This window comes from Nomascus leucogenys, chromosome 19 (assembly GCF_006542625.1).
Source record: "Nomascus leucogenys isolate Asia chromosome 19, Asia_NLE_v1, whole genome shotgun sequence".
NCBI classification, from domain to species: Eukaryota; Metazoa; Chordata; class Mammalia; order Primates; family Hylobatidae; genus Nomascus; species Nomascus leucogenys.
Window position 1 is genome coordinate 32,199,087 of NC_044399.1, and position 13,000 is coordinate 32,212,086.

Here is a 13,000-nt window from a genome sequence, read left to right on the forward strand (position 1 = left end):
CCACCCTCCTCGGCTTCCCAAAGTGCTGGGATTACAGGTGTAAGCCACTATGCCCGACCATATATACAATTTTTATTTGTCCATTATTCCAGAATAAAGCTGGAAGAAAAAAAAAAAGAAAAGGAAAGAAAAAAAAGACTAGTCTGGATGCTAGGGATGTTCACTGCTGTTGGTTTCAGCATTGTTTCTAGCCCTTTTCTGTAAACAGAGATTTCCAAATCAAATTCAGGACTGACGGGTGTTTATTGAGCCTCTTCTATGTGACATCTGTGTCCTCTTTCTTCCACGTTGTAAATTCTTGTTCTCAAGGACACAGGAGATGATAGCATTAAAAATCCCATTTATTTTAGAATAGCATTTGTTTGATCTATATTACACAGAAGTCTCAGAATAAATACTGACTGGCACCACCAGTTATTACGGAAAACAGTTGATTTTTTTTTTCTTTTGAGATGGAATTTCACTCTTGTTGCCCAGGCTGGAGTGCAATGGCGCAATCTCGGCTCACAGCAACCTCCATCTCCTGGATTCAAGCGATTCTCCTGCCTCAGCCTCTCGAGTAGCTGGGATTATAGGCATGTGCCACCATGCCCAGCTAATTTTGTATTTTTAGTAGAGACGGGGTTTCTCCATGTTGGTCAGGCTGGTCTCAAACTCCCGACCTCAGGTGATCCGCCTGCCTTGGCCTCCCAAAGTGCTGGGATTACAGGCGTGAGCCACTGCGTCCAGCCAGCATTAGTTCTACATAACTGAACTTAATGCTCATCACCAGGCCTTATGTCAATGTCTTTCTAGTCATTTTTGTTGTCTGAAGTTTATTCTCTAGTAGATTCCTCAGGAAAAGCTCATGGGCATAATATTCCCCGAGGTCTTGCATGTTGATAATAGTTTGATTATGCATTTGAAGGTCAGAATAGCTGGGAGGTAGGGGTGAGAGGATTGCTTGAGCCCAAGAACTTTAGACCAGCCTGGGCAACATAGTGAGACTCTATTTCTACAAAAATAAAAGAATAAAACACTATTAAAATTAGCTAGATGTGGTGGTATGCACCTGTAGTCCCAGCTGCTCAGAACGCTGATTGCACCACTGCACTCCAGCCTGGATGACAGAGCAAGACCCTGTCCCCTCACACCCCCCACCAAAAAAGAAAGAAAAGTGATTGTAATATAACATAACTTTCTTTGTAGAGACAGGGTCTCTCTCTGTCACCAGGCTGGAGTGCAGTGGCACGTTCACAGCTCACTGCAGCCTTGATCTCAGCCCAAGCAATCCTCCCTCCACAGCCTTCTGAGTAGTGGGACTACAAGTGCATGCCATCACATTCAGCTATTTTTTATATTTTTTTCCTATTTTGACCATCCATGTCAGAATTTTTTATTGTATTTTTGGTAGAAATAGGGTCTCTCTATGTTGCCCAGTCTAGTCTCGAACTCCTGGGCTCAAGCGATCCACCCACCTCGGCTTCCCAAAGTGTTGGGATTACAGGCGTGAGCCACCGCACCTGGCCAGGGCTATTTTTCTCTTTTTCTTTCTTTTCTCTGCTCTTTCTTTCTTTCTTTCTTTCTTTCTTTCTTTCTTTCTTTCTTTCTTTCTTTCTTTCTTCTTTCTTTCCTTTCTTTCTTTCTCTTTCTTTCTTTCTTTTTTTCTCTCTCTCTCTTTCTTTCTTTCTCTCTCTCTTTCTCTTTCTTTCTTTCTTCCTTCCTTCCTTGCCTTCCTTCCCTTCCTTCCCTTCCTTCTTTCTTTTTTTTTTGAGATGGAGTCTCACTCTGCTGCCCAGGCTGGAGTGCAATGGCATGATCTCAGTTCACTGTAACCTCCGCCTCCTGGGTTCAAGCAATTCTCCTGTCTCAGCCTCCCGAGTAGCTGGGATTACAGGTGTGTGCTACCACGCCTGGATAAGTTTTGTATTTTTAGTAGAGACGAAGTTTCACCATGTTGGCCAGAGTAGTCTAGAACTCCTGAATTCAAGTGATCCGCCTGCCTCAGCATCCCAAATTGCTGGGATTACAGGGATGAACCACCGTGCCCAGCTCAGGGCTATTTTTCTAATAATAGTTTTGTATGGGATTTGATCTTTATACTTTTACATTGCTGATTTTTATGTGAAACTAATTTTCCTGAATTTTCAGAAGGAGGCTTCACCAGAGAGTTTTTCTAACTTCACAAATCTCTTCCTTTGACTGTTTTCATGTAATGTGAAAATGACGGTGGCTTTGGTCTGAGCTTTTTCTGGCTCTGGTCCTCTCTCCCCTTTTTATCTGGATCTCTCTTCCCCCGTTTTCTTGTCTCTGTGCTGCTTAATTTTGATCCTGCTCTTAGTGGCTTATCCCCACTGTGGGTTCAGTACCATAAGGGAGCCCTGGCGGGTCAGTGCTGAGAGCTCAGGGGACAAGAACTTCTCCAGGCCCTTTAGACTTGAACGAGGGCATTGGTGCCCTTGCCCTCGCCTGCTACTGTGATGGCTGTTTCAGCAGCTGTGTGCCGCCGCCCCAAAAAATGCCCATTGCACTTTCCAGGTAACACCTGTTGACTACATCTCAAGTCATACAAATCAGAGGCAAACTGAAGTGTTTATGCCCCTACATTCATCAGTCATTGGTTAAACCTGGCCCTGGGGAATGGGGAAGCCTCAGGCACTTCCAATGTGATGCAGGCAAATTGGTCCCGGCAGTCTGAGGGTACTCCTGTGACTAAAAGATTCCTTCATTCACATGGTCAAGAATGGCTCATTTTTTGTAGAGCATGGTGACTATAGTTAATAGTTAATAATACTGTACTATAGAGTGTAGATCTTAAGCATTCTCACATAAGAAAAAGTAACAATGTGAGGTGATGGATGTGTTAATCTGGTTGTAGTAATCATTTTACAATGTATACATATATCAAATCATCACACTGTACACTTTAAGTATATACAATTTTATTGGTTAATGATACCTCAATAAAGCTGAAAAATGGCTCATTTTTACATTTCCATTTGGCATTGCATTAAGGGTTATGGAAGAGGGGAAATAGAGGAGTGAAAGGGTACCCCCATTCCTTCTAATAGCACATTTTGAGAGTGGCACACATCACTCTTGCTCACATCCATTGGCCGGAACTTAGTCACAAGAAGTCACTTGGCTGCAAGGGAGACTGGGAAGTGTAGTTATTAGCTGGGAAGACATATGCTCAGCTAAACTCTATTGTAAGGGAAGAAGGGGAAAATAGGTACTGGGGAACAACTCATGGTCTCTTTCACTAAGACTGATGGGAAAGAGTGAAAGGAAAAGATGGGTGAGGTAGGATGACAGGGTCCCACTTCCAGGCAGGGAGTTGAGGGAGGAGGAGGATGCATGCTGAGGTGAAGGCCACTTTCATTGTGGTAAGAGATAGCTGAGTTTGGAGGGAGAGAAGACAGAAATTGGGCTGACATGAGGGTTGGGGAAAATGGAACAAAACAGGTCAGATATGGTGGCTTACGCCTATAATCTCAGCACTTTGGGAGGCTGAGGTCAGGAGTTCAAGACCAGCCTGGCCAATATGGGGAAACCCTGTCTCTACTAAAAATGCAAAACTTAGCCGGGTGCGGTGGCAAGAGCCTGTAATCCCAGCTACTCGGGAGGCTGAGGCACAAGAATCACTTGAACCCAGGAGGCGGAGGTTGCAGTGAGCTGAGATTGTGCCACTGCACTCCAGCTTGGGTGACAGAGCGAGACTCCGTCTCAAAAAAAGTAAAAAGAAAAAGAAAATGGAGCAAAACAGAGGCCAAGGGCCTTCTGGCTAGGCATGACCACATAACTAAGTTCTGGCCAATGGGACAGGAGCACAAGAAGCAATGCAGCTTCCTCATCATACTCTTTATTTCCAACTTTTAAGTTCAGGGGTACATGTACAGGATGTGCAGGTTTGTTACATAGGTAAATATGTGCCATGGTGGTTTGCTGCACAAATCATCCCATCACCTAGGTATTAAGCCCAGCAGCCATTAGCTGTTCTTCCTGATACTTTCCCTCCTCCCCAATTTCGCTTTTTTGGTTTGCTTGTTTGTTTTTTTTTTGAGATGGGGTTTTGCTCTGTTGCCCAGGCTGGAGTGCAGTGGAGCAATCACAACTCACTGCAGCCCTGCCTCCTCAGGCTCAAGTGATCCTCCCACCTCAGCCTCCCAAGTAGCTGTGACTACAGGCACGCACCACCATACCAGGCTAATTTATTTTTTATTGTTTGGGTAGAGACAGGATCCTGTTATGTTGCCCAGGCTGGTCTCAAATTCCTGGGCTCAAGTGTCCTCCTGCCTCAGCCTTCCAAAGTGCTGAGATTACAGGTGTGGGCCAGGAACCTGACCTCTACCACACCCAACTCTTAAAGGGCAAAATGCTTGCCCTCTACTTCCTTGTTTCTCATCCCTGTGGCCTGGAATGTGAATGTGGGGTAATGAACACCGTCTTTTTTTTTTTTTTTTTTTGAGACGGAGTCTTGCTCTGTCGCCCAGGCTGGAGTGCAGTGGCATGATCTCAGCTCACTGCAACCTCCGCCTCCTGGGTTCAAGCAATTCTGCTGCCTCAGTCTCCTGAGTAGCTGGGATTACAGGCACCCGCCACCATGCCTGACTAATTTTTTTGTATTTTTAGTAGAGACGGGGTTTCACCATGTTGGCCAGGCTGGTCTCCAGCTCCTGACCTCAGGTGATCCACCACCTTGGCCTCCCAAAGTGCTGGGATTACAGGCGTGAGCCACCGCGTCTGGCCTAATGAACAGTCTTTTTTTTTTTTTTTGAGTCAAAGTCTCACTCTCGTCCCCCAGGCTGGAGTGCAATGGCGTGACCTCAGCTCACTGCAACCTCCGCCTCCCAGTTCAAGTGATTCTCCTGCCTCAGCCCACCCGCGTAGCTGGGATTACAGGCGTCTGCCATCATGCCTGGCTAATTTTTGTATTTTTAGTAGAGATGGGGTTTTGCCATGTTGGCCATGCTGGTCTAGAACTCCTGACCTCAGGTGACCCACCCACCTCAGCCTCCCAAAGTGCTGGGATTACAGGTGTGAGCTATCGCGCCCGGCCAAACATTCTTAAACCATGTAGATGGGTGCATAATCTTGGAGTAACAAGACAGACGGTGCTTGGGCTCCTTGTAGATCAGAGGCACCCTATCCCCTGGCTACCAGCTTGGTCTCTTACATGAGAGAGAAATAAACATCTATGATATTTAAGCTACCGCTATTTGGTATCTATTAAGGCAAGTGCACGAATATCTTAGCTAATATGTTCACATGTTGACTGACTGATTCAATAACCTAGGAGCACACACGTGCCAGTATCACATCAGATGCCAGGAGCCACAAAGACACAAGTCCACAAGGGCCTGGTGAATCAGGGAGCTGACTGTGTCTGACATAGGTCAGAACATTTTCTCCCTGAATCCATACCTCTTTCAGGACTTGAGTTTCTGCACCTGCAGCACAGCCCTCTTGAGACTGTTGGGCCCTTAAAAAAGTTTTGGATTCAAACAGGAGCTCATCTGAGAACAAGAGCACTCATGTGGAAGGGACGTGCACAGAACTCACAAGGGCTGGAGCCCAGGGACCCTCACAGTATCTAATTTCAGGCTTCGCAACACACACCAGCATTTTATTTTTATTTTTATTTTTATTTTTTTTCTTTTTTGAGACGTAGTCTCGCTCTGTCACCCAGGCTGGAGTGCTGTGGAGAGATCTTGGCTCATTGCAATCTCCACCTCCCAGGTTCAAGTGATTCTCCTGCCTCAGTCTCCCAAGTAGCTGGGATTATAGGCATGCACCACCATACCCAGCTAATTTTTGTATTTTTAGTACAGACAGGGTTTCGACATGGCCAGGCTGGTCTCAAACTCCTGGCTTCAGGTGATCCACCCGCCTTGGTCTCCCAAAGTGCGGGGATTACAGGCAGGAGCCACTGCACCCAGCCTATTTTTATTGTTTTTAAAAAATTCTTTGGTTGTTATTTAAGCCATTAAATAGAAATACCCTTTAAACATTCAAACTATATTGGAAATATATAAAGTACTGGAGAAGCCCTTGTTTTGATATAAACAGGTCTGAGTAATTGACCAGTGTTTTGAAAAAGTTTAAGTGGGCAATCATAAAGACACATACAGGTCTTAGTCACTTTGTTTTGATTTCAAACACAAAATTCACATTCAGGCATGAATTTTTCTTTGGGTATCTTGACTCAAATCACCCTTTGACTTTCTTGCATAAATCACACCCACAATCCTATAATTTGTCACCTGTTATTTCCAATTTCTTTAAACTTAAAGACGCTTGTGAAGCAGTCTGATGTAGCACACTTCTAGATTTTTAGGATTTTCCCTTAATAGTTTGTCTTTCACATCTAATTCAACATGTCAGCAAATCTCTTTGTGTATTACTTCCGAAGCATTTAACATAGTTTGCAAGGAAACAATTGTCTATGCACTCATATTTCATCAGTTTATATAAGATTTAATTCAATTATATGATTATAATGACAAATACAGGCATAAACAGGCTAGGGACACAAATACAGGCATAAACAGGCTAGGGACACATCCAACCAAAAGGCAACTCAACCCAGAGGTAGCTGAGTTCTTGCTTTTCTAGACCAGGGGTCAGCAAACTATGGCCCTGTGGGCCGTTTTTGTACATTCTACGGGTTAAAATGCCTTTTAGGGGCCAGGTGTGGTGGCTCACACCCGTAATCCCAGCACTTCGGGAGGCCAAGGCAGGTGGATCACTTGAGGTTGGGAGTTCGAGACCAGCCTGGCCAATATGGTGAAACCCCATCTCTACTAAAAATACAAAAATTAGCTGGGCGTGGTGATATGTGCCTGTAATTCCAGCTACTTGGGAGGTTGAGGCAGGAGAATCTCTTGAACCCGGGAGGCAGAGGTTGCAGTGAGCTGAGATCATGCCACTGCACTCTAGCCTGGGTGACACAGCAAGACTCTGTCTCAAAAAAAAAAAAAAATGCCTTTTAGGCCAGGCACAGTGACTCACGCCTATAATCTCAGCATTTTGGGTGGCTGAGGCCCAAGGATCCCTTGAGCTCAATAATAATAAAAAGAATGGCTTTTAAAGTGGTTGAATCTGTAAGCAGTTGAAATAAACTAAAAAAATTTTATGACACGAAAATTATATAAAATTCAAACTTTAATGTCTGTAAGTAAAGATTTACTGAAGCACTACCATGCCCATTCTTTTTTTTTTTTGGTGTATTCAGTGGCTGCTTTCAAGCGACAGTGGATGAACCTAAGGGTGTCAACAGAAGCTGTATGGACCACAAAGCCTAAAATATTTACTGTCTGGTCCTTTACAGAGTTTGCCTACCTCTGTTCTAGAGCGAAGCCCGAGCCTTGGGTGTGCACCACACCACAGGTATCTGTTACTGTGTTTTGCAGAAACTTCAGGTAAGAGGGAGGGCTCCTAGGAGAGCTCCTACCATAAAAAGTGAAAATCCCTTTCTTCTTGGCATCGCTGTTTCCTAAACCCACCCCCCGCTCTTCCCAAGGTAGCTTCATGGTTTGCCTCCTCACTTCCTTCCTGGGCTCAAGTGATCCTCCAGCGTGGTCTCCCAGCGCACTGGCATTACAGACATGAGCCACTACACCCGGCTCTGATTTTTGTCTATAGCACTTATCAGGCATATTCCATGCTTATTTATTTATTTATGTATTTATTCATTTATTTGAGACAGATTCTCACTCTGTCACCAAGGCTGGAGTGCAGTGGCACCATCTTGGCTCACTGCAACCTCCGCCTCCTGGATTCAAGTGATTCTCATGCCTCAGCCTCCTGAGTAGCTGGATTACAGGTGCCTTCCACCACGCTTGGCTAATTTTTGTAGTTTTAGTAGAGACGGGGTTTCACCATGTTGACCAGGCTGGTCTTGAACTCCTGGCCTCAGATGATCCACCTGCCTCGGCCTCTCAAAGTGCTGGGATTACAGGCGTGAGCCAACACACCCAGCCTCCATGCTTATTTATTTATTTTCCATTTCCTGTCACTAGAATGTGAGCTCTATAAGGGGAAGGATTTTGCTTATTTGTTCACTGCTCTATCCCAGTGCCTAGATCAGTGCCTGGCACACAGCAGGGACTTAATAAGTGCTTGTTGAATGAGGATTGAATTACTCTTTTTTTTTTTTTTTGAGACAGTTTCACTCTGTCACCCAGGCTGGAGTGCAGTGGCGCAATCTTGGCTCACTGCAACCTCTGCTTCCGGGATTCAAGCAATTCTCCTGCTTCAGCCTCCAGAGTAGCTGGGATGACAGGCGCGCGCCACAACGCCTGGCTAATTTTTGTATTTGTAGTACAGATGGGGTTTCACCATGTTGGCCAGGCTGGTCTTGAACTCCTGACCTCGTGATCCACTCACCTCTGCCTCCCAAAGTGCTGGGATTACAGGCATGAGCCACCACGCCTGGCCTGAATTACACTTGCTGTATGACAACCTCCTGTCTGTAGGACCCTGGGCATGAGGAAATGCCTGAGGATGGAAAGCAGTGGAGCAGTGCTGCACAGTGCATGGTGATCAAAGAGAGGCCTTGTGTGTGGGGAGTGGGTATAGGCAGGTGGGTGATGGGGTACAGAATTCTAAGCCTCTGGAGATGAATGGCAGAGGCCACACCATCTTGATGAGTGGCCCTTGAGCCCACTGGACAAGGAAAATTGTTGGCTGGGGTCCAGGTCCATGGTCTCCCTGACTTGGGGTGGCCCTGACAGGTGCTCTCAGAATGGGGACCAAAGGAGCCCTTTGATTCTGTCCCCTCCCCTTTGATTCTGTCCCCTACCCTTCAAGGACAAACTGGAGGAAGGTCCTGGTCTCACTTCCACAAAAACAATTGTTTCTGAAGTTTCCCCCCTTACACCCTAGACATGTCTCTTGGCCACTGAGTCATGCAGCAGTGATGGGTGTGGGTGTGTGGATGAGTGGGTGGCTGAGCCCATTGATCGAGGGCTGAGACAGCTTCCCCGCTAATCGACAAGTTAATAAGCTTTTCCATGAGGAGGTGGTGATCAATGAACCAATCAGCTTGCCCCACAGTTGGGGAGTGAAATTGGAGGGTGGGGGTCTGATGGATAGAGAGGGTTTGTGGGGATGTGCGGCTGGCTCCTGGTCCACACTGAGACCACCTAGGGGCCCATTTACTTTGGCTATAAATGAGGAAGTGACTTCTTCAGAGGTTGTAGCCCAAATTCAGGCCAACCCATGCCCTCTAGCTTCTACAGTGTCACTCCTCTCTTCCTATCTGTCCTTGGACCCCACACTCCCCAAGACATGACAGGGTTCCAGGGATGTCAGATTCCCTGTGGCCATCTCACATGTTCCTTCATCTCTGTCCGGAATCGGTGCACTAGAAACCCCCTACCAGCACCATGGTTAGTGCAGCCGCAGGGTCAGAAGAGCAAATAGCCCCCTACCCTCTGGTATCCTTGCCCCCGTTAGCCTGCAGGGTCCTTCTCTAGGCCCTGATCCCTGGGATCACAGATGTCCTAACCAGCCCCCACTGCCCCCTCCATCCTAGGGTGAGCAACTGTCTTTTGTCTTTCCATCGAGGAATGGAATTCTTTGATTTCCGCTGTCTCCCCTCCAAACAGGACAAAGGCTGTCTCTGTCTCTCTGTATCTGTTCTGGGAACCGTTCAGACTGGGGCTCCCCTATGACATGGCCATGTCTCTCCTTTGAGACTGGGGTTCTTGAAGGACAGGGGTGTGTCTTGCCCCCTGGATGAGGGCTCCCTAAGAAGAATGATTTTTCTCCTCCCTCCAAGGGCAGGATCTATGTCCCCTTGTCCTGGTGTCCTCTTCCAACCCCATGCTCAGCAGGGCACCCTGGTGTTTCCTGGGATGTGGAGTCCCATGGGGCCTGACTGGCTGATAAGGAGCCATTTCCGGAGAATGCAGCTGATTGAACCCATAAAATGGTGACAGAGAGCCCTGAACTCCCCATCTCAGGAGAGCTCTAAAAATAGCACCCACAGCCATCTGTCCTGGGGCTGGAGGGGCTGGCTCAGAACCAAGGGCCTGGACAAGTTGGCCCTGTCAGTCCCTATGGGCTGATGGGACATCTGGAAGTACTGGAGGTCTGGCCAGGCCAGGGAGAGAAAGCTGGAAGGGCTTTATGGGGAGACCTTCCCACAGCCCTTTCCCCTCCTGGGCAGGTGGGTTTGAGGGGGTTGGCAGTCTGAAGGCCCTTCCCCTACTCGGCCTCTCAGAGTGGGTGTGGACCCCAGAATTAGTCTTCGGGTCCCTGCTCCTAGGCCTGCCTCTGGCGCCCCAATGGCTACTCCAGGTGCTGAGCCTTTCTGCCCCTCACAATTGAGAGGTCCTCTTCCTGGGGTCTACCTCACCCTGCTTTTTGTGTTTGAATCGTGGGTAGCCTGGCTGCTCTATCATCTCCCAGGGCTTCAGTTTGCTCATCTGGAAAATGGAGATAAACTCAGCTCATCGTCTTGTGATGCCTGAAATTATGCACTACCTGGTGCACAGTAGGTGCTTAATAAACACGAGTCCTTTCCTTCAAAGGATCTGGGCTTAGAGCCCAGTGGAGAATGCTGTGGGCTGGGGACAGTGGCATGTGCCTGGGAAGCCTTGGCATCACTCAGGCCCAGAAGACACCAGTGCCCTGAATGACACCTGCATGGGGTGGAGACACTCTGCCTTGGGAGGGGGCTGTATGCCACACATGGCTGGAGTGGGGTCTGTGTGTGCCAGTCTGGATACACAGGTGGCCGACTCAGCTGCTTCTGGTGGGGGGATTGGTTTCTGCCTCCTCCTGCCTCTTTTCCAACTCTTTAATAGAGAGAGGACATAATGGAGCATTCAGAGAGGCCTCTCCCCCAAGACACCATAAACTGCAGGTCAGGAGCCAAGGTCAGGTGCTCCCACCCTGCCTCCAGGAGAAAGACTTTCCCCAAGAGGTCCTGTCATTCCTCAGCCCTTCTCCAAGGTATTACTGAGCAGAGGCTGAAAAGGGTTGTCTTTTGGAAAGAGTGGTCACAGATCCCACGGACTGGAGGGAATGTGTCCACCCTCCCACCCCCAACTCCCACCCACAGACAGGCTAGGGAAGATAGAATCTCAACCCTGGTCCTAGGGGCTGCCCCAGAAGTCCAGATCCAACCGCTTCACTTCCTCAGGAGGCTAGACCTGCCACTGGGCGGCTGTGGGGTGAACATGGGGTTCAGACTGGGTACTCCGTCCAGTGAGACCCCGAATCTGAGCATGGGAGCTGCCCCCTCAGCTCCTGCGAGGTGGAGACACCACGCACTGGCTGGGTATAAGCTCAGCGATCTGGCGAGGGTGGAAGGAGGGAGGAAGAAGGGCCCACCCCCTGCTGGCTCCCCCTCCCCCTGGGACTCCCCCTCCCTTTCCAGGCGGGGATATAAGCCCTACAAGGAAAGCGCTGAGCAGAGGAGGCCTCAGCTTGACCTGCCGCAGTGCAGCCCTTGGGACTTCCCTCGCCTTCCACCTCCTGCTCATCTGCTTCACAAGCTATCGCTGTGAGTGGCTGGGGGCTCAAGCATGGTCTGCTACCGGGAAACCCAGGCTGTTTTGTGGGGAAACTGAGGCTGGGATGGTGGAAGTTGGGGGTGAGTGGTAGGAAACTGGATTGGAGGGGGCCATCGGAGGTGGGAAGGATGCCCGGGGGTCCTGTTGCCAGCAACTCTCTGGGCAGCAGCGGGGGTGGGGGTGGGGAGGCAGGCAGGGCTTATGCCCCTCTGACAGATGAGGAAACTGAGTCAGGAGTCGGTGCAGTGCCCGAGAACACACGGCAAGCCCGGTGGCTGAGCCTTGGTCCAGTACCAGCCCCAGGGAGAGCGTCGGAGCGCGGCCCCGACGGCAGCCGCAGCCTCCCGCCGTGGAGGGTCGAGGCTTGGAATGACCCACGTCCCAATGTCGCCTTCCCAGATGGTGTTCGTGCGCAGGCCGTGGCCCGCCTTGGCCACAGTGCTTCTGGCCCTGCTCGTCTGCCTGGGCGCGTTGGTCGACGCCTATCCCATCAAACCCGAGGCTCCCGGCGAAGACGCCTCCCCGGAGGAGCTGAGCCGCTACTACGCCTCCCTGCGCCACTACCTCAACCTGATCACCCGGCAGCGGTGAGCGCAGGAGCGGAGCGGGACCCCTGGGGCTGTCATCCTGCGGTCCCGCTCCACCTGGGGGCGTGGCCAGATCTGACCACGCTCTTCCCGTCCCCGCCCCCAGGTATGGGAAAAGAGACGGCCCGGACACGCTTCTTTCCAAAACGTTCTTCCCCGACGGCGAGGACCGCCCCGTCAGGTCGCGGTAAAAGCCCCCGTCACCACACATCCTGCCTCCGAGAGCGCGGCCTGGCCCCACCCTGGCAACATCACTTAACGGCGTCTCCCAGGCTCGCCTCCCCAGATCCAATTTCTTCCCCTTCGCTTCCGCAGGTCGGAGGGCCCAGACCTGTGGTGAGGATCCCTGAGGCCTCCTGGGACATCTGCCAACCACGCCCACGTCATTTGCATACGCACTCCAGACTCCAGAAACCCAGATTCCGCCTCCCGACGGCGGCGTCTGGGCAGGGTTCGGGTGCGGCCCTCCGCCTGCGTCTCGGTGCCCCCGCCCCCTGGGCTGGAGGGCTGTGTGTGGTCCTTCCCTGGTCCCAAAATAAAGGCAAATTCCACAGAAACGGAATGTGTCCCTTTGTATTTCCTTTCCTTTCTCCTTCGTGGAGGTGGCGTCCCGTGGAGGTGGCGTCCCGTGGAGGTGGAGGGTGGAGGCGTGGGGGCCAGGGAAGAGAAAACCGACTTGGACAGAGGCGCCTCAGGACAAGGCTGGGGCAGGCTGCGGGGTTCCCTCTGCTCGGAGCCCAGGGAAGACTCGACCACCCAGCCTGGAGCTGGACAGCGCCCAGACAAGGAACTGCTGTGGAAGGAACTCTGGTCGAGTGGGTGCAGGGGCGGATGGAGCTCTAGGAGGTGGGGCGGGGAGGGCGACAGGAGCCTACTAGGCAGTCTAGGAGAGCAGATGGGGTCAGGGCT

At 50.1% G+C, this 13,000-nt stretch overlaps 1 protein-coding gene across 1 annotated transcript in view; it reads left to right on the top strand.

The window, feature by feature from the left end:
• The window catches only part of PYY (peptide YY), a 47,739-nt gene extending 35,086 nt beyond the window's left edge, over window positions 1–12,653 (top strand). The window contains exons 3-7 of the mRNA XM_003270759.1: window positions 7,310–7,400; window positions 11,369–11,494; window positions 11,904–12,091; window positions 12,198–12,278; window positions 12,407–12,653. Coding sequence (XP_003270807.1) covers window positions 11,904–12,091; window positions 12,198–12,278; window positions 12,407–12,431 — 294 coding nt within the window. The 5' untranslated portion in view covers window positions 7,310–7,400; window positions 11,369–11,494 and the 3' untranslated portion in view covers window positions 12,432–12,653. The remainder of the gene's footprint in view (window positions 1–7,309; window positions 7,401–11,368; window positions 11,495–11,903; window positions 12,092–12,197; window positions 12,279–12,406) is intronic.
• The last annotated feature ends 347 nt before the right edge of the window (window positions 12,654–13,000 follow it).